The sequence below is a fragment of the Chiroxiphia lanceolata genome, chromosome 19, assembly GCF_009829145.1.
Source record: "Chiroxiphia lanceolata isolate bChiLan1 chromosome 19, bChiLan1.pri, whole genome shotgun sequence".
Lineage (NCBI taxonomy): Eukaryota > Metazoa > Chordata > Aves > Passeriformes > Pipridae > Chiroxiphia > Chiroxiphia lanceolata.
The window spans coordinates 9,509,477-9,535,175 of record NC_045655.1 but is presented as its reverse complement, the minus strand read 5'-3'; the positions used below and the strand labels follow the sequence as shown (position 1 = coordinate 9,535,175).

Genomic DNA, 25,699 nt, shown 5'->3' with positions numbered 1-25,699 from the left:
GAGGAGCTTATGATTTTGTTTATTTGTGGGTTAAGTTCTCCAGGTCTCTCTGTAAAGTATTATAAGGGCTGTGCAGGAAACATTTCTTTGAAGTTTTTGAAGGATGGCAATGTTTTTGCCCCAGAGCTGTTATACTACAGTTACTTTACTCTTTTTTTTTAATAAATAAAAGATACGATCTCTTCCAATCTGTATCTAGCCAATATGCACTCCCATTTTGAAGCAATAACTGTAACTTCAGGCAGGTCAGGGAAGGTGACATGAAAAAGGGAAATAATGTTGCTGACACTTCAAATTGTGAACTACAAGATTAAATTCACTTTTCAGGAAACAGACTCTAAGCTACACTGAAATCATGACCAGCCAAAATATCACTGGCACATCAATCCACACTCATTATGCATATAGAGATATAAAAAGAAGAGCTGCTTTTTTTGGCCATGGCACTCATTCCTATTTTTAAATTGTGCATATTTAATCATTAGAGAATAGTTTGCAGCATTATAGAGATGCTGTTAGATGACTCCATCTGTTCTGTACTATAGTTTGGCATGGGGAATTCCCATATGCAGTTATCTGGAGGTTTCCCATCCACTCACCAGAGCTCAAACTAGAAAACTTGACATTTCTTAACTAGATGACATAAATCTCTGCTCTCTGTTCGGATCAGCCTCTGATTTCCCTAAGGCTTTTCTCAGGCAGTGTGTTGTGATTTCAGGTGAAGAATATATGTAAAAAATCATATCGATGGGAGGGATTTCCTTATCCCTTTTGTAAAGGTTAAATGTGTGTTGCAGAACAAGGCAAAAAAAAAAAATCAAGAAACCTTTTAGTGCTGTGGCCCTGTCAGAGCTCATGAGCTGGTGAAGCCACAGCTGGACACACCTGGAGTGTTTCCCCAAGGAATGTCCCGTGCATGGGGGGAGGATGTGCCCAAAGCTGAGGAGCAGCTGTGTGAGAACCTGTCCCTCGCTGTGCTTGTCCCTGCTCCTCCCTGGCAGGGTAATTGACACCAATTTATTTTTTTGTGTGGTTTTCCTGTGCTTAACAGATGTGTCCATTTTGTATTCCCGCTGCTGTGTCTGTATTTGTTTATTCTGCTACTAATTGTGGTTGCTTTGCTGTGCCAGCCCTTACTAACCAGGCAGTGTTTCTCCCTTTCCTGTCTCTTCCAGGACTGTCATGTAAATATCCACTTCTTCAAGGTAGTTTTGGTGTTCTCCTGCACCTTTCTCTTCACACAACCCTCTTGACTGATGTTTGAAGTTTATTAAGTTCAGTTTCATCCTCAGCATGTTTTAAGGATGCACTTGTTTTTCTCCCAGCTAAAGGTTTTCTTTAAAAAAAATGGAAGTATGAATCTTCCATGATTTGTCACAAAATACTGCCCAGATTAAGATTTTACTGCCAAAAAGCAGTCATCCAACCTGAGCAGATGCAGTGTGCCTTTCTTTTTGAAGGAATGAGTTAAATGAATGCCACCTTCTCATGGAAAATGGAAAATGGTGCATCTTTAATTTGAAAGACATTCATGGAACTTTAAATGACTTTCACAGATCAAACAATGCTCGTGGTCACTGTATATTTAAATAGATAAATTTGCATACTACAGCATGCATGGTTTATGGTATAACATACTACATCTACTGCTCTATGTTATTTGGAGTATGCTATATCATAAGAGATTATTATATTATCATGTGCACAGATGCTCTGATACCTGAGATACCAATTCACCTGTTAACTTCCCATTTTGCTTTTTTCACTAATCACCACATCACTCAGTTATTGCCATAAAAGTTACATCTCAGCATTGAGAACATACATGTGTGGACTTTATACTTGCATGTATCTTTGACAAATTATCTTGCTTTATTACGGCAAAGGTCACTGACACAAATCACACTTGAAGTTTTATACATTGGTTAAGTTACAATTTGAATTAAAATTTGAAGCTCCTGAGCTGTAACTGCTTTAGGAATCTAAGATTATTGAAGCCATTGTCGTCTTCAAATACAATTTTTACAGCTGAAGTTGACCTAGAGCAGTTTACATGTTACAGCTCAAAGCTTAGAATACTTAATTTAAAAAACAAATGTTATGTTTGAAGAGTTGTTTATATTATTAATGCATGATTTTAACAAATATTGAACCAGAAAATAATACTGAACCAGAAAAATCCAAAAATAAGACCATTTGTCATTGCCAAATATTTCCTAATGCAATAATCATTTGTCATGCAATCAGTAACACTTTTTCTTAACCTTGATTCTTTATCTGATATCTTTATCTCAGAAAGGCCTGTGCAGAAGAGGACTGTCCTTCCTCAATCCTTTATACCTTTTCTTATTTGAGAATAAAACTGCATGGGGGTTTCATTGGTGAAACTTGTTTCATGCTGGGAAGTTGGAATTGTCTCTGTTTAAGTGTGTTTTTTAAAGGAGAAAATGCATCTGGGATAAATATGAAGTTTTGTCACTTCATTTGTAAAATCCAGGCCTTGAAGTGCACTGATATAAACTGACAGAAGTCCTTGTCCATTCATGTTTCCACCACAGGAGAGCACCCAAAAAAAAGGGCTGAGGAGTTTCCTACAGCTGCTGCTTCCCAAAAATTCATGTTTAGTGCTGGTGAATTACAAACATGAATTCCAACAGAGCAAGCTGGCTCTCTGTTCTGATGGGGACGCTCAAGAATTCAGGTTTTTTCATTTAGGGTGGGAAAAAAAAAAGCTTCCTTGTTTGTGATGTGTCTTTTCTCACTGAATCACTATGAGGAGAGGCTGAGGGAGCTGGGGCTGTTCAGCCTGGAGAAGAGGAGGCTCAGGGGAGACCTCCTCACTCTCTGCAACTCCCTGACAGGAGGGGGAGCCAGGTAGGAGTTGGTCTCTTTTCCCAGGCAACGATCAGCAAGACAAGAGGGCTCGGTCTTCAGCTGTGCCAGGGGAGGTTTAGGTTAGATATTAGAAAGAATTTCTTTCCAGAGAGTGTGATCAGCCATTGGAATGGGCTGCCCAGGGAAGGGGTGGATTCTCCATCCCTGGAGGTTTTCAAGATAAGGCTGGATGTGGCATCAGTGCCATGGGCTGGGAACCACAGCGGGGTTGGATCGAGGGTTGGACTTGATGATCTCGGAGGTCCCTTCCAACCCAGCTGATTCTGTGATTCTGTGATTCTCTGATCATCCCAAATCCCCCCTGTCCTTGGGGCTGGCAGTGACTTGGCAGCGCTGACCTCAGCTCAGAGGCGTCACTGCCTCCTGCGGGACCATCACACGGCTCTGGGAATGACTGGGAATGATGCTGGAGGTAATCACTTCATGTGGGGCTGCTGGGAGCTTGTGTGCCCGAGTGCACAGATCAGAATTGAAAGGAAGCAGCAGGAGCAGCTGCAGGAGGAAGGCTGTGTTCCCCAGGATAACGCCGCAGTTCTGAGCTGGAAACCTGTAAAACGTGCAAAACTGATTTTATAACGTCATAGCAGAGCTGGGGCTGCTGAGAGCGAGGTCAGGCAGCACGGAAAAACTTGGTTATGGAATAATCAGATGCTGGGAAGGATCACACATTTATCCTGCTGTTGTTCCGCTGCAAAGTGTATATTTAAATAGATTAGTTCTCAACATCGTGCAGAAAACACCTTCATCTTTTTGGGGGTGTGTGTTTGTGTGTGATAAATGGTTTCATAGCACGTTAAGATTTGGATACACAATCCCCAAGGCTTTAAAATCAGTCCTGGTCTGCAGCTTTGCATGCCTGGGGGGGTTTGATTGCAGGGATTTGCTCTAGGATTAGGTAGAAAGTCCTTAAAAATTATTTTAGCACAGAATTTTATTATTGTTTGCCCATATTGAGATGAGTTTTATGCTTAAAAGCAAATTCCACACTCAAGATTGAAAACTAGCAGTAATTTGCATAATTAAAAAATGAAGGAGCATATATAAAAGCAATTCCTTTTTTGACACTTAGGGATTTGCTGTTGTAGCATCCTATTTGCTGTTTGGGGCTTTTATTAGCACTACCACAGGATACTTCTGCAAGAATTCTTGAATATTATTCCTAGGCAGCCTCTTTAATTACATTTCTCCTCGTTAGGCACCGCTCTGTTGCAGGGCAGAGCGTGTTTGGCAATAAAGGCAGAAAACAAAGTGGACTCAGGTGGCCACAGGATTATTAAACAGATTAAACATGTTGACAGTGCCAAATGGGGGACTGGAAACTCTTCCCTCTCTAGATTTCACAGCTCACATGCAGATCTATTTGTTGTCCAGGGCAATATCCCCTCAAATTCCCATCTTAGGATAGATATACCCCTTTTCCAGTGACTGCCTTTCATAGTAATTTGAATTAGTTGCCTACATTTTCTAAGGGATATATTTACCTCCATTTTTTGCCTGGCAAATTCGGGAATTTTTTGGAAATCACATATTTAAGTATTTCGTATAGTTTTAACTTCTATCCAGCAACACCAAAAAGTTAAAAAAAAAAATTGAATCAATTGGAAAATTGATTATAAACCCCCCCAAACAAGGTCTGTTGGGATGCTCAGTGGTGTATTAAACTGTTGTCTTGTCCTTTTAGATTCTCTTTTTGCCTTTATCCCAAGTAAACATCCAATTAACAGTGTTGAGCTGGAGAAAATATTTTCTCCTCAGAGCGAGAAACCACAAGAGGTCAGCAAAGAACAGAGAAAAGCTCCCAGAGCTGAGCTGGCTCCAGCAAAAGGCCTGAAAGGAAGGAAATCATCCACGTTTTGTATGTGTATATATAGCAATATATAAACCCAGTAAATTAAACAGCTGTTTTGATAAAATTCATTTTTTCAGGCAAATCATTTCAATAAATTTACTGTTACTAATCAAAAGGGTAAATATGACACAAGTTTAAGGGAAACAGGAGAGGAAATGAGGAGAAAAGTAAATTAAAGACATAAAATAGTCCATATTTAACTCCCAGGTAGAGTTTTATCACCCTCCCCGTTTATAGTTTTATGAAACATCCCCTTTGCCTTCATGCCTTTTTCCTAGCAGTGGGAACTATAGGAATTTTTTCCTAGCTATTTTTTTCAGTAACTAGTTTAGCTAATGAAGCAAAAATGCATTTTCATTTTTATAGGTTGCACTTTTTACTGATTAGGTCTTAGCTCACTATAGTGACATGACCACCATGAAAAATCTAAGAGTGCAGATAACCAGCTTTCTGCTTATTTACATCTCCTCAGTGTTGTCCTTGCTGCAGAGAAGTCTTGCTGGAGTGTAAATCCACCAAGGAATCCGTGGCTGAAAACCTTGTGGATCCTTGATGGTGTCCCTGGTATCGCCTCTCCCTGCTTGTGTACTGCCATGTCTTGTGTGGGCATCTCCAGTCTCCTGCTCCTTTTTATATGGATAAATACGTGTATATACATTAATTTCTGTGATTTAGTTCATCAGTTAATTTGGTTGTGACAGGGAGGGGTGAGAGTGCACCGTGTGATGGGAAAAGCCGCCGCCCTCGCGAGCGTTTGTAACTCCAAGGAGAGAAACACAAGAGCCAAAGATTGTGTCCATGTTCTGTTTTACGGAAAATTTAGTGCAAAAGCAGCTCTCAAGATTGCTCAGCACAGGTTTAGTAGGAAAGAATTGGCCAAGGAAGTTCCTTCCCTCTGTTGGCTTGAGCAGTGAGGACACGAGCTCGGGTTGGACCAAGATAACACCGGTTCCAGCCCCTCTCTGCTCAGAGCTGCTGGGCTGCTCCATCAGCTGGAATTTAGGCTCTAACTTTCTCTGTTCTGTGTTGTTTCCATGACTACAAAACTCCCTGCTAATGATTTATAAGCTGGCATTAGGTTATGGTATTAAGATTAAACCTCAGTCTGGTGAAGTATTAGGTCTTGGCTGGGGCTTAGAAATGGACTCTTCTCGTTTCAGATTCTCAGCATCCTGATAATAATTAAGTTGTATAAACTAGGAAATTGATAGTCCATCATAGCATCTATAATTACATAGAATTAGAAATGCAATAATGTAAGAAACAAGCTACCACAATGACAGAAAGAATTTCCCTGAATGGGAGGGGTTTCCTCCAGATTTTGACTTGAGATTTATTGGATTATTTACTTTATTAAAGGCTTGCTAATGCCTCAATCCACTGATCAAAATCCCCACTGACTGTACATGACTGGAAACCCGAATGGGTCCTCCCTTGGGACTTGGATAAATTGTTATTTCAGTTTTTCCATCCCTGGTATGAGCTTTGCTGGTTCTGTCAGTGACATCTTCTGTGGTTTGTTTGAGTTCTGAGCTGCTCTGATGCTTCTTGTGCAGTGTCCAGGTAGTGACAGGCAGAACTGAGCATTAATTTCACACTTGCAGCCTCCTGGGCTGGAATAGTGAAACTGGAACGTTCCTTCCCTGCTTCTCATTATTCACTTTGCCATTTCTAGAAGTGATTTGCAGAGTGTCACCTGCTGCTCTGCAATGGCTTTGTGTTGATTTAAGAATTAAGAGCAGAAACCTTGGCTCAAGGTGGGGTAGAATGAGATGGCTGCTTCCATCACCCAGTGACAGTTGAAGAGCATGTTGGGGTCTGGCAAAGAACTGATGAGAACTTTTTGCAGTGTGAGGAGCAGGGGGTTTGTTAAAATGTTGCAGAGGGATTAAATCACAGCAGAGGAACATGGCTGCTCCATAGATCTCAATTCTTGGGGCATAACACAGGTTGCCCAGAGAAGCTGTGGCTGCCCCATCCCTGGAAGTGTCCAGGGCCAGGTTGGATGGACTTGGAGCAACCTGGGCTAGTGGAAGGTGTCCCTGCCTATGACAGGGGGTGGGATGAGATGAGCTTTAAGGTCCCTTCTAACCCAAACCATCTAAGATAAAGCCTGTGCAGTCAGTTTTTGGAATGCTGGCACTCATGCAGTCAAAGCTGGGAGTTTTGGAACAGAGACTGAGCAGTTCTGTGCTCTGTTGCTCCATCATTCTTTTGCTATTCCCAGCTGAATGCAACTGCAGGGGCAGAGCAGTGGCTGGTGGGTGGAACCTGCTCTGAAGATGGGGAGGGGATGTTGCTCCACGTGGAGCACAGCTGGGAGTCTCCAGACGACTCTGCTGCTGGGGGAGCAAAGCTCTGGATTTCCCTCCTGGGCAGGTGTCAGTGGAGCAAATCCCAGAGGGATGGGCTGGGTGTGGCTGCACCTCTGCACACGTGATGAGAATTCAGCACCGTTGTTAAATAGCTTTTCATTTATCGCTTTCTCCTCTCGGAAATTTGGTCCCGGGGATGATCCTGTCGGCATCTGGGAACTCACTTGACAGCGAGTTGCCCTGACAACCGAGAAACACCTCCCCTAGTGAGCGGCACACAGAGCCTGCTGTTGGCTTGATTATCTCTTCCTGGGAGATGATGTGGGTTTCTCCCTTCTGAAGCTGTGCTTGGGGGATGGCAGGGGGTGGCTGCAAGTTTGGGCAGGTTTGGCTCCTGGTGTTCGTTTTCCATGTGGGAACGAAGCCAATCTCACCGAGCTGAGTGTTGCAAACAGCAGCAGGGGAGAAGTGCTGGAGGTGGGTGATACAAGGTGTTAAAGCAGTAACATCATGTCGGGTAGCTCATTACACCAAAGAGACCCAGGGTAGGAAAGTGAATTGTGTATATTCTTTTAAATTCTTCACAAGTTTTATTGTTTGTTGGCTAAGTGGAAAATTAACAATTCGATCTCTTTTTGCTCTGTAATTCGTAAGATTCTCTAATATAGATGTAACTGGAGGGCAGAAGAGCCAATGTTCAGGTTTATTGTTTTGTCCTGTTAGATTTCCTTCACAGTGAGAAATCAGAAAGAAAGTTATTGAAAGAGTTAATGAGAATATTTATTGTGATTAAAAATTCACTGCAATTATGAATTCCTATTCCCTAAATCGCTTCTGTTTTTCTTTGCATCACACTTCTCATTAGGTTTTGGAAAGATTTTTTTTCATATTTAATTAAATGTATAATTGTTACTCTTAGATTAAATAAATTGAAAGCATTTTTACTGCAAAACCTGAGATATCTTTTCCAAAAAGCACATGCCAAATTCCAAGAGACTCTCCAATGTAACACACTGTAATATCTGTAACACTCCATGGAGAAGTGAATTTGGGCTGAATATAAGTTATTTCTCACCTGTGGTTTCAGGGTAAAAGAACTGGCCGAGATAAGGTGCGTCCAAACCAGAGGAAGTAAGATGATGTGCATGTCTTGTTTTCTTTTTAGATTAACTTTTCTGCCCAGTGCAGACTAATTTCTCTTTAACATTCTGTTTTCCTGGTTGGTTTGCTGCAAGCTGGCTTCATTGTAACGATATTGTGGTTTTGTCCAAGATAATAAGCCAAGCAGTTGGAATGTAAATTGAAAATTAATCCAGGGCCTGAGATGCCATCTTCAACTTCAGCAAATTTTAATATCCATAAAAAATAAGGGGGGGGATTCAAGCAGGATTCTGTGATTTTCAATTTTAGTCATGATAGGAAAGGCAAAATAACATTGCTCTTTTCCAATAAGCTTTTATGAATCATTTGAGTTTATGTCCTTTCTGTAGCTGCAAAACTGGTTTTGCTCTGGCAATCTGGAAGAGTGTGTTGGCTGCATGGCATTTTCCCTCTGCAATAGTCAAGATGTTTCAGATACAAAGCTCACGGTGGAGCTCAGTGAAATGTGTGGAAATTCCCACTGTGTTTTCACTGGGACCTTAGGCCAAAAAGCAGTAAAAGGGAATTCATAATCTAAATGTAAAAAACTATTTTGCATGCTCATAAACAACTGGTCAGTGGCCGAGCTGAAGGGGAATAAGGACCTTTGATAAGGATGTGACCATTTAACAAGGTCATTTAATTAGGCAGTCCCACTTTGGGGTGTGTGCTTTCATTGAGTCAGCCTGGTTGTTCTCCAACATTTCATGGCATTCCATGTTCCCAGGCTTCCTTACAGCAGGATTCTCTCTTTACACCCACCAGTGCTTGTGCAGTGTGATAAGCAGGATCATCTCCTTCCCTTGCCACGGGTCACTCACAGCTCAGCACAGTCCAGCAGCTCCTGCCTGTGTTGACCTTCTGCCTGAACCAGGTAGCACAGAGCCCACCTGACCAAATAGGAGGAACCCCGTGTTCTCCTTAAAAATCCACCATATGGAAAAAGAAATTGTCAACTTGAGGGTGACATCTAATTTAAAAAAGGATTAAAAGAAGTGAGAGGAGCATGTCTCTGTTGCTCGTTGAATCTTAAGTGTCGCCTTGCAAAGATACAGCGAGGCCTTGGCTGGGCTCTTGAATATTATTTTAAGATCCTGCCTTCAGATCTGACAACCCTCCCACCCAAGTGAGGTCAGGAGCCTCCTGCCATGTTTCCCTTTGGAAAATGTGCTGGAAACACGTGGTGCCCGGGATTGCAGCACTGCAGAGAGCACTCCCTGCCTGCTCGGCAGGTTTGTACCCGAAAAACAAATGGCCTTGGAACAAAATGTGATTTGTTGTTTCAAATTCTGTATTTTTCGAACAAGCTGCCAATGACCTGCCCAGTGGGTTTAGAGTACAAGACATAAAGCTGGTTGTTGTCCATTCAAGGCCTGATTTGGATCTCCAGTACCCGGTGAAAAGGCGGATATTGAAATTGCTTTTTGTATCCAAAAGCAAGATCTTTATCTGAGATCCCACGTGCCAGAGCATCACAAAGACATGGCCAGCAAAGCTGCTCCTTTGAACCACGTCTTCATCTTGTACAAAGAAAGGATATTGGGATTTTTTTTTTTTTAAACTTGTTTGCTTATGGCTCAGTCTTGTATTGTGGCCTCTGTCCTGCCAAAGTGCTCCATCGCAGCCCCTGGATTTGTCCCAGCAGCTGGATCTGGATCCCAGCTGTGGGATCATCCCTTGCAGACTCAGGGATTTAGGCTGACACCCAGGACTGGCTCTTCCTGAACATTTGCACAGCACATGATGCTCATCAGCATCTCCAAGTGCTGCTTTCATGCAAACAAATAATAACATTGGTGGGAAAAAAAAATCCACATTCTAAGCTGTAATACAATTTTTTTACAAAAGAGATCTGAACTTCCAAAGTTCCTATTCCTGTAGCAGGGTATAAGATTTTCTGTGCTCATGAAGTTGCAGGAAGAGTCATCCAAGCTGAATATGGTTTTCAAGTGACGTGTGGTTTTTTTGTCAGATGATTATTTGACATTACTGTCTGCAGGAGTAGAGAGCTGCAGTCCATGAATTGAGTCATCCCTTTCAATCTCATGGTTTTAAACTTGCCTGGGGAGGGCAAAGTTTGTAACTTCCCCTTTGCAGTGAGGCTGCCAAAAGTGTTTGCCAGGCCAGGTTTTTAGAGTGATATATTGTGTGGTTTTGAATAAACTTTAATTTCTGTAATTTTCTTTATCTGTAAACCAGTGATAATATACAAATACTGTCCTTTTGCAGCGCAGTGAGAAAAGTAGTTACCCTGAAATATCAGGGTAATTAACCTAAATTAACCCTGTTAGAGGTTATTAACCAGACCAACAACCAGACAGATGGGGAAAGCACTTATATCCCAAAGCATTATTAAACCTTCTTGGCTTTGCTTCTGCTGGTATATGGGATTATTTTGAGAAAAAAAAAAAAAAGGGTATTATCTTTTAGCCTGCATTATCTTTTGGTGAGTCTTATTTTTTCTCTTCTATTAACTTTGAGATTTGAAATGCAACTTGAGCAATTACATGATGTCTTATGTGAAATACTGAGATTGTTCAACCTTTTGTAAACCAGACTGTCTGAGCAAGGCAGAGCCCTTGGATGTAATATTCCCTTTCCTCCCTTTTCCAGATCAACCCTTGATTGAAAATCAAAGTTGATTGTATTGCTGGTTTGAAAGTGGCCATGTTCATCTGCATTAATTCTCATGCATTGTGTTATTTTTAATGTAGGTTATTTTTCTTAATGCATGTCTAAATTTTCCTAACTCTTGCTGTGCAGTGACTTGAAGAATTACATTTGAAAAGAGAATGTATTGAAGAGATTGTTTAAGTCCTAAAATACCCTGTGTAGATTATAGCATGGTATTTTTTGAAAGCTTTTTTTTTTAATTTTATTTGTCTTTCAAAACAAAAGCACCAGATAAGCTGCTTTTTGGCATGAAAATAAGTGATCTCTTTTCCCTTTGTTTTTGGGCTTTGCTTTGGTTTTGCTCTTTTAACCAGATAAGTACATCTGCTTTATCTGGTTATACATGAACAGTTTCTACTTTAACCCCCTCAAGAGTGCCAAAGTGTTGTTGGGACGGGTCTTTGAAGATGTGTCTGTGCACATTTTGCTATGCAGCCTTCTCCTGGGAATGCCACCTCAGACATGGTCCAGTTGTAACCTGCACCCAGCGATCCCTCCCGCCAGGAAAACTGGGCTGTTCTTCTTCTTACTTCCCTGTTCTGTGTGTGTTGTGTATGTGTATGTTCTTCAGAAAGCCAAACTTGGGCCAGCTGGTAACAAAGTCATTACTTCAACAGAAGACAAGAGCTCAAGTGTGCCATCCAACAATCTGGACAGGGTCAAGCTGACAGATTTCAACTTCCTCATGGTTCTTGGAAAGGGGAGCTTTGGGAAGGTAGGAATTCTTTATAATTATTCCACTCCCGTTCCTTTTTCTTTCTTTTTTTTTTACCTTGAGGAGGAATGAATGAATAATTCCCTGAGAAGCAAAAGCCAGGGTCAAAAGGATGTGCATTTTTGAGGGAGGATCTCTTAACAGGGAGCATGGTGGTTCCCTAAGGACTAGAGGGCTTCAGTCCTGACTGGCAATTTTCTTGAAAAAATAAAAATAAATTATAAAAGACTGTTGGGCAAGATGTGAGAAACAGTTGCTGACTTTTAGATCCTCACTTCTTGGCAGGTTCAAGGAAATCAAGTTTACTTTTCTGGCTTTACTACCCAGGTCACTGTGCCAGTTCTGGAAGTCACCAACATTGGTAAGGCTGGACATTGGGGAAAAACCAGGAATGGTGTGTGTAGTATATATTTGAAATCCATTAGTTGAAGGAACAGGCTGCTATTTTTCTGTCTGTTTGAACACCACTTCTGTGATAAAGTGCCCTTTACTGAAGAAGTCCCCTGGGACTTAACATTTTATCAGCCCTTCAGCAACGTGCCTGTGATCAACCAGAGGGTTTTGGCACAGGCTGTGCCTGAAATGATGGTACAGCTCGTTGCAGTGGGTGAGTGATGACCATCATTTTGGAGTTTTGATCAGATTAGTCCATACCAATAAAAGGAAAAGCTGGATTGCCATCTCTACAAATCTTGGGGGCTTGGCTTGGACGGTTTTGAGCCCATTGTTTCTCTCGGTGCAGGTGATGCTGGCAGACAGGAAGGGGACAGAGGAGCTCTATGCAATCAAAATCCTGAAGAAAGATGTGGTGATCCAGGATGATGATGTTGAATGTACAATGGTTGAAAAACGAGTCCTGGCACTGCAGGATAAACCCCCGTTCCTGACACAGCTTCACTCCTGTTTCCAGACAGTTGTACGTGAGCTCTCTCTTCCCACCCTGTGTTTTCCAGACTAAATGATCATGGATTTTAGCACTTCAATGACATTTATTATCATCCAACCTATACATCATAGCATAGAAAACAGCGAAGAAATACCACACATAATTGCCCCTTGTATTTGAAATATAAAAACTAGGTTTAAAGATTTTTCTTCAGGGTGACAATTCCTAAATTTCATCCTGTGTGGTTTCTAAGTCAGAGCCTTAAGCCCACCTTCCCAAAGGTTCCTAAATACTTTTAAGGATTTGAGGTATTTCCCGATCTAAATGATCCTGGGATTCTGTGAAAGAAGCCAGATCCCCTCAGCTTTCCCAGCACAATTGTCTGTGGTGTTAAAGGCACTTGCAAATTCTGCTTAATGTCTACAAATCCCTGAGCAGAAAATGGCCTGAATGCAACCAATTTGCAGACATAATCACAAGAAATCATCACCTTTTTAATAATAAAAAATCTATATTTTTTAATACCTCCCATCTTCCAAAGGAAAACTTTAGGAAGGTTTAGAAATGGCCCCAGAGCAGGAATTTCGACCACCTTTGATTTTTTGTTTGTTTGTTTGTTATTAGAGACCGATTTTTCAAACAGAGCTATGTTTGTATAATTCTTGGGACCAGTGTAGACAAATAATATGTAAAAGTGCACCACTAAAATTGACAAATCTTGTCAGATCTCCTCAGTCATTTACTCCTGCAGGTTTTACAAAACTTTCCACTTCCATTTCCTGATCTATCGATTTTGCAGGAATGTGCAACCAGTCCTAATAATCCTAAAAGCTTTATAATAACATACCAGTGACTTTTTTTTTTTTTTTTTTTTTTGCTGATCAATGAATATCTAATATATTTCCTCTAATGTATTTCTCTGTGTCTTTACTGCTTTGTCCCAGGACCGGCTGTATTTTGTCATGGAGTATGTGAATGGTGGGGATCTCATGTATCACATCCAGCAAGTAGGAAAATTTAAGGAACCACAAGCAGTGTGAGTGTTCACATTTATATATTTAAATCATGTCATCATCATTATTTTATACTCTAAGAGGATTTGGTTTCTTCCTCTTCCCAGGCTCAGCAGGAAATCTAAGCTGGCCTTTGATTGTGTTTTTAAGGCCCAAAAGCTGAAGTTCACATTAAAAATGTTTGCACACATAGGCCAAAGGTATCTGTGCCTTTATTCCAAAATAGAGCACAAACAAAAGCACACAATGCCTACTTGAAAAGTGATGAGAATTTAAGCAAGGCAGCAGGAAATTAAAGCTGTTACTTGGCATTCTGGTGTTGTTTTTAAAAGCAAATATTAATAAAAAGGTGAGTGGAACATTTCAGTCTGAATTAGTGTTATAAGGAAAGCCAGCACAAATAGACTCAGCACTGCAATATAATAAGTTTATACAAGATAAATGCAATGTATAGTTATAAGAATTTCTGTGATATATTTGCAAGGAGTTAATAAATGATTAGAATTGTTTATGTACATGATCCCTTTTAGGTAATTGTACATCTGGCACATCACTGAGCAGCTGATAATGATCTACAGCACATTCAAATAGAATGATAGATCCAGCAGTAGCACGTTAGTCATGCTTATAACATCTCCTCATCACTCATTAGCGTTCCTTGAATCATTTACCAATGAAACTTTAAAAGCAAGGGTGACCAACTGTTTTAAGAATTCAGTTAAAATAACTTTCATCTCGATTTAAGCAACCAGGGCTCATTTAAATGAGAGGCCTTCTAAATATAAGTTTCAGATACAGAAAAATATTTTAACAACTCCCTGAGAAAAAAACTAGATGGTGTCAGATCATCTTTGACTCCCAGCTAATGTAAACTTGCCACACTAACAAAATCTGTGGTTCTTTCTGACAGCTTCTGCCGGCAGCTCTTCAGCCACGTGTTCACCCCACCTCTGATCAAGTGTTGCAGAGCTCGCCTTCCTCTCCCTTATGCTAGCCTAAAAATTAATCTCATCTTTAAATAATCTTCTTGCATATAATTTCCACAGCAACCAGCTTCAAACAGCCATCAATATTATATATCTTTTAACTGCATTCGGCGATTATATTTTATATGGTAATCGTTTTAATTAGCTTCATGTAATTAATCCATTAACAGCCTGTGTAAAGGAATACTATTTCTGCAAATTATTTCATGCCATATGAATTGCAGTGTACATTGAGCTGCATCCTGAATTCATCAATATGTGATTAGAGATAAGGATCTTTGCAGCAGAGTCAGATCGGTCCAAAAAAAGTGCTGTGCTCCAGCTACACCATTTTTTGTTGTCTAGGGAGACATTTTCAATATTATTTTTTAAAATTCTGCATTATTTTATCATCAAACACTCGAAATGTGTCTGTTAAGGTCCACTTGAAGTGCGATGTCTTTTATAGTATCTGCCCATAATACTATTTTTATACTTTTACATATATACACACTATAAATTATGTATTTCATGTGCTATAATGCTATCATTATTTACCATGATGCACATCCAAATGATTTTGCCAGAAGGAAATCACGAGGCAGTAAGAAATCGTTGTGTGTTTGTTTTTTTTCCACACAGGTTCTATGCAGCCGAGATCTCCATTGGGTTATTCTTTCTCCACAACAGAGGGATTATTTATAGGTGAGTATAATCTGACATAAGTAATTCTGAACTGTTTTTAAAAACCTGAATGAATCAGTTTCTTTAAAGTTCCGGTGTATTTTTAAAACATTGTATAAAAAGCCATCAGTGTGGGGCTCTTTTTGTCGTGTTGGTGCTGCTGAGGAGGAAACCAAAGCCCCGGTTTTACCTGAGCTTTCTGACACTTGTTGATCCTAAGCATTAACATTAAATTGCTGTGATTCTTCATAGAGATCTGAAATTAGATAATGTGATGTTGGATTCAGAAGGACACATTAAAATTGCTGATTTTGGAATGTGCAAAGAACATATGTTAGATGGAGTAACAACCAGGACCTTCTGTGGCACTCCAGACTACATTGCACCAGAGGTAAATATTGACCATTTCAAGAACCTTTTAGTCTCTCAGATGGAAATTGTCCCTACACAAATTGTACACCATGGGTTTGGATAGCTGGAACTCTGGATTCTCTGTGGATGGTACCATTATTCTTCTGCAGGTATACTGAATATCTTTATGAATTGATGCAATATTGTCAATAAGGCTTCGCTATTCTAAAAATCTAGTTGATTGAAAAACTTTCAATGAGATCAGTGCTTCAGATTTGGTTCATATGAAAAAAAGACAGGCTAGGCACCTTGTGATTTTAAATTTGTAGGCTGGAAATGTTATTAAACTAAACTTTGCTATTTGTAAAGTCATAGAAACTTCCTGGGTGGTGCTGAGGTTGTTGCTGAGGTCAGCAAATACTTCACTGGGAGCAAACTTTGCTTCTTTAATGTATTTCTCCATGAGTTCTCACAGCTGCCAAAATGCATTTATTTAAAGCACTGTTTGGCATTTTCAGGAAATCACAAACCACTCAGTGAGTTTTGGGAAGGGACTCTGAGGTCTTGAAGCTTCTCACTGACCACTCTGTAAAACTCCTGTCGTTGAAGGCCTGGCCAAAGCTGTAAGATCAGGGCTTGAATGGAGTTGACATAATAAATCCATAATTTGCCTTGAGTTTTCCATAATTTGGGAATACCAGTTCAAGCCACTGAAAGCAACAGTCAAGCATGAACCAACTGCAGTGGGTCTAAAATGAAAATTTGATCATGAGAAGCACAGTTGTGCTTTGAAGCCTGTGATAAATATGAGTTTAGAGTTGAGATTTTCAGTCTGGATATGATTTGTATTTCAATGCTTTAGGTATAAAACATTAAAAACAAGCACATGTGGTGATTTGGATATAATTCAAATATATGAATATTAAAATCTGGTATTTGTGCATACTGAGCTTTCAGGAGTCTTGATTTGTTTGGCAGCAAATTTGATGCAAGAGGCTGGATCCTGATCCAAGATACTCAGTTGTTCAGTGAGTACTGAGCAAGAGGCAGCTCTGGCTGGAACATTTCTGGCTGTAATTGTGTTTGTTGGAATAGGGGAGATTTATACATGGACAAGTAAATTAGTGTCTAAGGTGAATTTTGTCATCTCTGTGAAATTGGAATGAAAAATAGTTTGGTTTTTTCCCGGTTGCTAATTCATGCTTTTCAGAGTGAAATATTGGGTATTATAGAGCCTTGTTTTTTCACCATTTGCTGTTGCTTGCAGCAGGATATCAGAACAACCAGAATATTTCATTTTCTTCTGTCAAAACGTAAAGGAAGCCAATACACCAAATTAGAGTGTCCTTTCTGTGGCAATTGTCTTGTGCCAGTTGATACCAAAGAACGTTTTGTCAACACCAAAATGCTCAATATGAGTCAGTGTTGGAGTGAATTACTTTATTTTATTTGGAAATTCCATATAAAGAAATAAACCTTTCACCAAAACATCCAGTAATTGGGAGGAAATTAGTCTTTCTATCATCTTACAAACAGATTTGATTTTATTTTATTGAATTGACCGATTTTCTTTTGATTCTGAAGACATTATTGTGACTGGCAGACTGCTAACTAGGTCTGTGGTAAACTTCAAAGGAAGGTTAATGTTTTGCTTGCAGGGTGTTTCAGCATGTTTCCATGGGCTAAAATTTATCAATTTATAATAGTTTTTAATGAGGATGCATTTGCACGATCCCATTCCCTGCTGGGTGCAGATAAATGAGCTAAATCTAAATAACTGTTGAAGGTGTCTGGAGGAGAGTCCTGTGAGTGGGTTGTATTCAAACACAGAGAATTAACTCTTTCCATCAGCATTTGGGAAATAATGGCATGACAATAACGGGGTCTGAAGGAGCCCCACACTCCCTCTACATGAACTACCCACACACAGTTCAGGGATTACACAGCTGGAAGGACCCTACAGGGACATCTCAGCTGGTGTCACACGGCCCATCTCTGGATGGAAAATAAAGTGCTTTGTTCAGCAAGAGACTTTGCACAGCTTGGTATTCTCTAAAATAACGTTTCCCTTTTTTATGATTGGGAAAGTTACCATTTGTTATTACTTAGCTGGATAACGGACTGGAATTAATATTTATTTTCTTATCCCATGCACATTAAGGAATGTGCAGAGGTTAAACTGGTGGGATCCCAGGCCTGACAGCTTCTGTCAGGCAGAAAGTGGTTATCTTGTACAGAATATTTCTTGATGTGCTGAACTCAAATATTTATGGTCAGAGTGGGGAAATAGCTGTGAAATCAATTAGTACTTTGTGTTGCCTTGACCAGTCAAGAGAGACAGGAGGAGATGGATGACAAGAGGATTAGTGGGAAGGGACTCTGCCAGCACAGAACCCCACCATCAGCATCCCTGCAGCAGCCATGATGAGTTTTGAATTTCAGAAGAATTTAAATTAGAAACTCCATTTCCCTTCTCCTCCATCCAACAGCCTCAAAACCTTCAGCTGTTACCTTGAATTTGCCAGGATTGTGGGAGGCAAATAGAGATTACAAAGGTTTGGAAAGCATGTGTTTGACTGTTTCCCGTGCTAGTAATATTTATTTCTTTTAATAACTGAGTTTTAGCTTTTCCTGCAGACATCAGATGTGTTCACAAAAGATTTTTCTCTTGCCTCTGGGATATAATCTTTTCATCCCAACTGGCTACTAGCTGCAAGCTGCAATGATCTAAACATTCCTACAGATTGCTGGTATTAATCTCTGTGTCCTGCTCTTAACTGTGCCTTCCTCAGAGGCAAAATGGGAAAAAAAGAAAAAACAACATTCTTCTGCCAATTTTGCTTGATGAGAGAAATTCCTGAGCTCTTCCTGAGCGCTCAAATCCACAGAACCTGGAAAGGCAGAGCTCTTAAAATGCAGCAATAGATAGTTAAAATGGGACATTTGGAATGGAAAGGGAGATGAAAAAGGCAGTAATTTAAATTAATGATGGAGAAGGAGCTGGGGGGAAGGGTCCTACCAGCTTTCCACTCCTCCCTGGCCAGTGAAAAGCAGAGATCCTAGCTGGAGGAGGGGACAGCTCTTCATTTCTAGGCACAGGAACTCCCTCACTGCTCTGTGGGTCTGCCCTGCACACTGTGGTGACACAGGAGGTCATGTTAGTATACCCCAATTTGCTCTAAAAGATACCAAAATTTGTCCATGCAGATAGAATTATTTTGGCAGCTGCTGCAAGGCAGGCAGGGATGGCTCTGAGTGCAGCAGCTGGTAGGTAATACAGGATGAATTCTGGATGAGGAGGAGGGAACTACTGAAAATACAACATTTAGAACTTGCTGACTTTGTACCAATGCATGTTTGACTGTACATTGAAAGCTCATCTGCTTCCTCCCACATGTCATTCCTTCCTTGAAGTGAGCGTTCTTTCCTCTCGTTTGCACTTCCAGTTAATGCTGGGAATAGCTCCCAGTAGGATGAGGATAACCACAGGTTGGTGAATGAACGTGGCAGATTGCTTTGCTGTGCTTCCCTTGTGCCACAGCCTTACAAGGATTGAGCTGGTCATTCAAATTGGGTGTATTTAATTAGGATTAAAGGAAAAAATCTTCCCATGTCCAGCAGCAGATTTGACAGGCCACCTTTTCCTACTGGTGGTAGGTTCAGTGAAAGGAGTGTTCTTGTTGTGGCACCTTTCCAGTGTTGATGTCTGTATTTATATCTCAATTGCCCCTCTTCCATCACTGGTTCAGGTGAGGGAGGCATTGCCAGCTCTGGTTGTCAGATGTTCACATGTGGCATCAAACAGCACAAAAATTGCAGTGATTCTGACCCTACCTGAGGTTTAATGGAGGAGCTTTTCTCGTGTTAATTCTGCCTCTCTTGCTGATTCTGCCAGCTCTTCTCTCCCAAAGCCAGATCTCATTGGGGCAGGTTGCTTTGCTGCTGGAAATGCTATTTAGGGAAGAGCCCAGCCTTGACTCACCTCTTGCTGCATAAACAACCAGCGTCACTGAGTCAGTGCTTCAGTTCATCTTTCATTGTATGACATTGCTTTGCTGTATTTAAACCATTTCCTCCCCTCAATAAACCCATCAAACTCCTCCACAATAGGAGAAGAAGTAGACTGTGGGCTCCTGGACAGACCTGGCTGCCAGGTACAGAACCTTGGCAGTGTAGCAGCATTTTCTTTCTCACTGCTGTGGATCCATTTTTTCTTCTCATTTGCTAATTGAAATAAACTGTTCCTCCCAAAACCACTTACATGGAGCACGCTTGTTGTACAAAGTGTTCTGCCCTTAGGAATTAATGACCTGAGAAATACCTCCTTTTTTTTTGATAAAATGCTCTTTGCCATAAGGCAGAGAGATTGTCAGAGAAGGATTGAAGATGAAATAGTGTATCATTTGCTGTGTGTAAAAGGCCAGTGTTTTTCCTGGATAAAAATTTGGAAGTGTTTGGTCTTTCAGGAGGCAACACTGATTCCAGTGGGCCTCTGGGACTTACTGGTGATGGAAATGAAAGGGAGAGTAACCAAGTGTGTCAATTAATACAGTCTGAAATGAACGTCCCAAATATATATTTTTAAGTCCATATTACCACTAAGAGACAAGTAATATAGATTTGCCTTTATGTAGGACCTTCCAGATGAGAATCTTGTTATTATCTGTGATTGTCTAATACATTCCAAAGTACAATGGATTTTGAAATCTTTTGGTTAGAAACATTGCAGTAATTTTTAATTCATGTGCTGCTGTATCTCAGGGAAGAACATATATTCACACAGAGACTATAATTTTATTTAGTAGCCAGGCAGTGCTGCTTTATTGCACTGGTGACTCACTGTTTTCCTGAGAAACTACAAAACTTGCCAGTTCAACTTCTCTTTCAGACAAGTAAAAAATTTACAATATGTGATGTGTACTGGGCTTAGCAATTTGTCTCACAAAGAATAAAACCACATGTAAACAGGAAAATAAATGCAGGCCCCTCTGGAGCAGTGACTGCCTCAGATCCCTGCTTATTCTGGTGGTGGAGGGTCGAAGGCTCCACTGCTGCCTTCCGTGGTGGGGATGGACAGTGGCTGGGACATCCTGCATCCCTTCCCAATTCACAGTATCCCTTCACAGTTACTTAGAAGGAGATTTGAGAGAACATCTGCACCCCCAAACTCCTCTATCCCATTCCCAAACGCAGCTCTTAAATAAATGAACGCTGACATCTGAAGAGGCCTCAATTAAAGATGATGATGCAGGAGGGGCCCTGGGTGCTGTTGGCACCCACAGTCTTTCCTTGTGTCAGAGCTCAGTTTGTGCTTCTCCATGAGTCAAATGTGAACAATACTTGACATTTCCGTCAGTCTGAACAGCAGGAACTCCTTTCTTTTTGGGGTAGCTGGTACCTGGCTTCGTCCTGACAATCACAATCATGAGGCTGGGGAAAACATCACTGAGCTCTTTAGGGGTTTGCTCTTTTCCTAAATTTTGACTCCTTTTACAGCAGGACAAAAATAGAAATATTGAAAAGAAGGGCTTAATTATTGATAGTCCATAAATTAAGTGATTCTCATGATTTCAAGCTATGACACACATGGATAATATTTTTGCCTTGTCTAGTACGTGCTGCTGTACTTCCTCTTTTGCCCTCAAATGCACAACCCAAGGACTCCTGAGAGCCACATTTGCCAAGATATCAGGGTATCAAAGGTGAGGGTGGGTTTAGACTAATATTTGCAAAACAATCCAACTACCACTGAAACCAGTGATTGGCTGGAGTGAGGATTAGAGGATTGGCTTGCTGGCCTTTTTCAAGGAAATATGTTCTTCTCTGCATGTCACTATTTATCTAATATGCTACAGGACTGGGGGTTAGTTAACACAGGGGTTTTTCCTTTGGTTTTTTTTTTTTTTTTGTGATTATACAGATTATTGCTTACCAGCCCTATGGGAAGTCTGTGGATTGGTGGGCTTATGGTGTGCTGCTCTATGAGATGTTGGCTGGACAGGTAAGATTTACCCTCCCGTGCTCACTGTGACCTCTTCCTGCATCTCCAAGGCTGCTCTGTTCCAAGGCTCCCTAAAGGGATAGACCATTAGAGGATAAGACTGAAGCCTTTCATACTGCTATTATCTCCTTGTACTCTTGACTGACTCAGCTGAGAATGTATTTAGGCTTTAAGCTCTTTATATTGTACCCACATAATCAAGCTCTGCCTTTGAATACGGCTCCTTTGTACTGCAATAATGTTATAAATAGCCATCTTCAGGATTGAAAGGGAGACACTTGAGCAGGAAAATGCATGTCAAGTGGAAGAAATATCATTTAGTAGTTTGAAACCAGGGGGAAGCATAATAGGAGTGCGTATATGCTCTGCATTGCAGTTAAATCCCAAGAATACAGTTTTTGTGTTGTATGTCCTGGGGGTAAGTGTGGGTTTGGCCTCTTGGAAATGTGCTCAGTTACAGAGCCTTCCTTCTGCACAGTTAATGAGAGGCTGCTCTCTGAGGCACTGGGGTAGGAAAGCAACACTGTGCTGCAGTAAATGGCAGATAAGTACCAACTTCAAGGAATTCTATTAGTCTTGAGTTGGAAAAGATTTCTGCAATTGGCTTTCAGTGAGTGTTAAGCTGAAAGCAGGTGTTTCCTGAGCTTAAAACAGACATTTTTAACAAATGCCTTTAATAGTTTCTCTACTAAATTCCAGTGACATCTTAAAAGGTTTAATGTGTGGCAGTTGCAGATATTAATACTTTACAGGCTGCACTGCAAATACTGGGCATCTGAATGCTTTGGAGAAAATGAGATTTACCATTAGGTGGGTCTTGCAAGGTGCCCATATCCTGGGGAGTCACCCATGGGCACTTCCCTATCACCTCTGTTTTAAAATATAATGCAGCCCTTTCTAGTGATAGTCTCAGAAGCAGAGTCTACAGCCATGACATAAAACAAACTCGAATATGGAAGTAAGTGAGGAATGGATGTACCTTAGCACAGGGTAATTGAAAGTTCAGTCTTCAAACTTCACCCTTTAAAGTATTTTGCCTGCCTGGTGCAGAGTAGCTTTAAAAACTGATTAAAGCTGATCATGAAGATAGTCCTGCATACATTTCATTAACCTGTGGGGGCAGAAATGAATGTTTTTCCTGGGTTTCAGCCTGAGACTGATGAAGATACTCAGGGTGCAGATGGCTGGGAGTTTGGTGTGTGCTCCTGGACAAGGACCACTGCTGTGTACTGATCTCTTTGGGCATAGTATTGTCATACCATTTCATAAAAAGTGGAGAATTTTTTTAAAAAAGAGCAAATCCCAGTAAGGAACTCACCTGTGATTTGTTTTCAACAGCCTCCATTTGATGGGGAAGACGAAGATGAACTTTTCCAGTCCATAATGGAGCATAACGTGTCCTATCCCAAATCACTCTCCAAAGAAGCTGTCTCCATCTGCAAGGGGGTGAGATAAATGCTTCTTTACCATTAAGTTCCTTTTTGGCAATCCTTGTGAATAACTGGATCTGTCTGGCTTTGACATGGCACTGTAGTATTTTGAGGGCAACTTCTGTCAGGCAGTGCTCAGCTATATTGTCACTTGGTGTCACTGATAAGGGTTCAGCTCTTCCCGCTGTTCCTGCTTGTTTTATGGCAAGAACAAATGTCAGGATCAGTAGCTGCCAAACCCAAAGGAGAATTTATAAACGGGACGATGGTGTGAAGCATCTCCACCCACTCTGCCTCTCGACCCGCAGCAGCACAGCCCCAATTTTGCAGGCTGAGAAGATTTCTCAGCTTGGCTGGATACCAGATCCTCCAGAGAGTCCTCAGCCCAGGATGCCTAATGACAGGAGCAGAGCAAAAGAGTTACTAACACAAATTTTTAAATGTAGGTAAAGTGAGCTTATGTGAAAATCTTTAGCATAAATGCGAGGAAACTGTGGGGAAATCCTGACCCAGTGGTGACTTGTGTGGCCTAAAATTGGCCTTAGATTGTAAATTTTGAGGAAAAGAAGAGATTTGACTTCAGGGGATTAGCTCAGGAAAAAACAGTTTGTTTGACTTTCCTTTGGCTCCACGTGATTCTCCAGAGAACCATCAGTCTGCAGCTTTTCCAACCCTCTGTTTGTAATCGTTATTTGAGGTCTGATTTACACTGATAAAACACCACTGCCTTTAGTATCAGTTAATCAGTTAAATTGGTATATCCTTTGCAACCATTAGGAGGTATTATACATGAGCTGGATATTAATCCCTTCAGGAAAATCATCACAGTAAAGGAAAGATGTTTAAAGCAACAAGGTAAAAGGAAAGACCACGCTAATTTTGGAGCTTATCCCAGTGTAGACATGCTGGGTAGCAAAAAATAAACACCATATATTTTTGTGAAGTACATGCAGATTATTGCCTTGTCGTGACAATCACATTTTCAAACAGCAAAGCCTGAATTTGATGTAATGACCCCATTTTCAGCTCCTCTGCTTGCTGCTGTTCTGGGTGCTCACACCTAGAGAGGGCAGAAAGCTAAAACTGCCCTGTTGCCATGAGGTTTAAGGTCAAATCTCTGTGACACTGATGTGTTCATTGGCTGTATTCAACTGACAAATTAATCCCAGGTTTCAGTGAGCATTATTCCTGAGCTAAGAAGTCAATATGAGAAAGCTTCTGAGCCTTGCAGTCAGTGGGAGCTCAGCAATCCCAGGACTGGGCACCAGGGGGCAAGACAAATGTGCCCATTGTGCTCTTGGGATTGATTTGTCTGCTTGACATGCATTCCACTGATTTAGAGCTTGTTGGGCTTGGTAAATGCAGGAACTTTGGAAAGAACTAAAACTACCAGAATCAATATTCACGTTTTCTTTTATCCCTTACTGTTAAAGCGAGGGGTTTGGAAAAGGCAGCAAAAATGGGAAAGTTGCTGTTAGGCTTGAAGAAGGCTGTGATTCCAGCCCAGTGCACAGCCCCTTCCCAAAACTGCTTTGGAGTCACTTTTATTTGAGGTTTAAAATTGGAGTCAGATCAACTCAACATTTGGAAGGAGACTAAAGCAGTACAGCTGAGCTTTTAAAAAGATGTGTGGAGGTATCACTCCCAGCAGCACATTAATCATATATAATTTGTAGCACAGCTTTAAAACGTCCCCACAACACTGAAACTGAGAGTTGAAGGCTACATTGCACAATTCCTAATGTACACACCAACTGAGGAGATGCTGAGGAGCTTGTTAATTAGGGAGCACATTACATTTTCTGAGCACGCCGTGCTGGTGGGTTTTGGGTTGTTTCTTTTCCCCAAGTCTGCTTAATCTCTGCAAGTGGGTATAGTATTGACCAGGATGTCATTAGGAATGCAAGGGAGGAAACACAGATTTGATACTGGCAGCTGGGTGCCAAGGAATTGGAGGCCCTGTAATGAGATGTCTTGAACGAGCCCAGAGAAATGAAATGGGAGTGGGGAGGTTGTACTTCATACAGCTTTAGTGTGTTGGAATTTATTATGTTTAATTGATTGTTGAGATAAGGCAGAAGCTGTTCTGGAGATTTATAAGACTGAAAGACCAAAGGCGAAATTCAGGAGTTGTGAGCAGGGATGGCAGCATGTCCTGGGCATCACCTGCACCTCTGGTGGGGAAAAGTTCTCCAACGCAGCCCTAATTTTGTGCTGATGTGCTGTCTCCGGGGAACAAACAGGAAAATTCATCTTCAAAAGCTGAATTTTACCTTTTCAAAACAATTTCATTAGCAATGTGTATCTTCAGGAGACAGAGCCCCCAACCAGGGGAAAGTCTGTCTCACTTTCATTCCAGCGTTAAATTGAATCATTTGCTGTTTTCTTCCCAACAGCTGATGACAAAACATCCTGCAAAACGCCTTGGCTGTGGCCTTGAAGGTGAAAGAGACATCAGGGAACATGCTTTCTTCAGGAGGATTGACTGGGAAAAATTGGAAAACAGAGAGATTCAGCCACCTTTCAAACCTAAAGTGGTGAGTGAGATGCCAAGTCCTTCCCTCGCTCAGTGTGCCTGCACTCAGCCTTCCCCGTGGGGTGACATTAATGCTGCCTGGCTGGTGCTGCAGATCTGGGACACTGCTCAAATAAGGCAATTTGATTATGGCAGGCCAGTCTGTAAGTCTGCTCGTGATTTGGCACCTTGTGGTGTAGCCCAGTGTGCTTTGTTCCTTTGCAAAAAAGTCTCTCAGTGGTTTGAGTCCTGCCTGGACAGTCACGC

General features: G+C 41.1%; 1 protein-coding gene across 1 annotated transcript in view; it reads left to right on the top strand.

Moving 5' to 3' along the window:
• The window catches only part of PRKCA (protein kinase C alpha), a 145,652-nt gene that overhangs the window by 109,668 nt on the left and 10,285 nt on the right, over positions 1 to 25,699 (top strand). Inside the window, 8 exon segments of the mRNA XM_032706569.1 lie at positions 11,444 to 11,587; positions 12,330 to 12,503; positions 13,418 to 13,509; positions 15,094 to 15,156; positions 15,388 to 15,526; positions 21,407 to 21,487; positions 22,826 to 22,933; positions 25,314 to 25,454. Of these exon segments, the coding sequence (XP_032562460.1) occupies positions 11,444 to 11,587; positions 12,330 to 12,503; positions 13,418 to 13,509; positions 15,094 to 15,156; positions 15,388 to 15,526; positions 21,407 to 21,487; positions 22,826 to 22,933; positions 25,314 to 25,454 (942 nt within the window).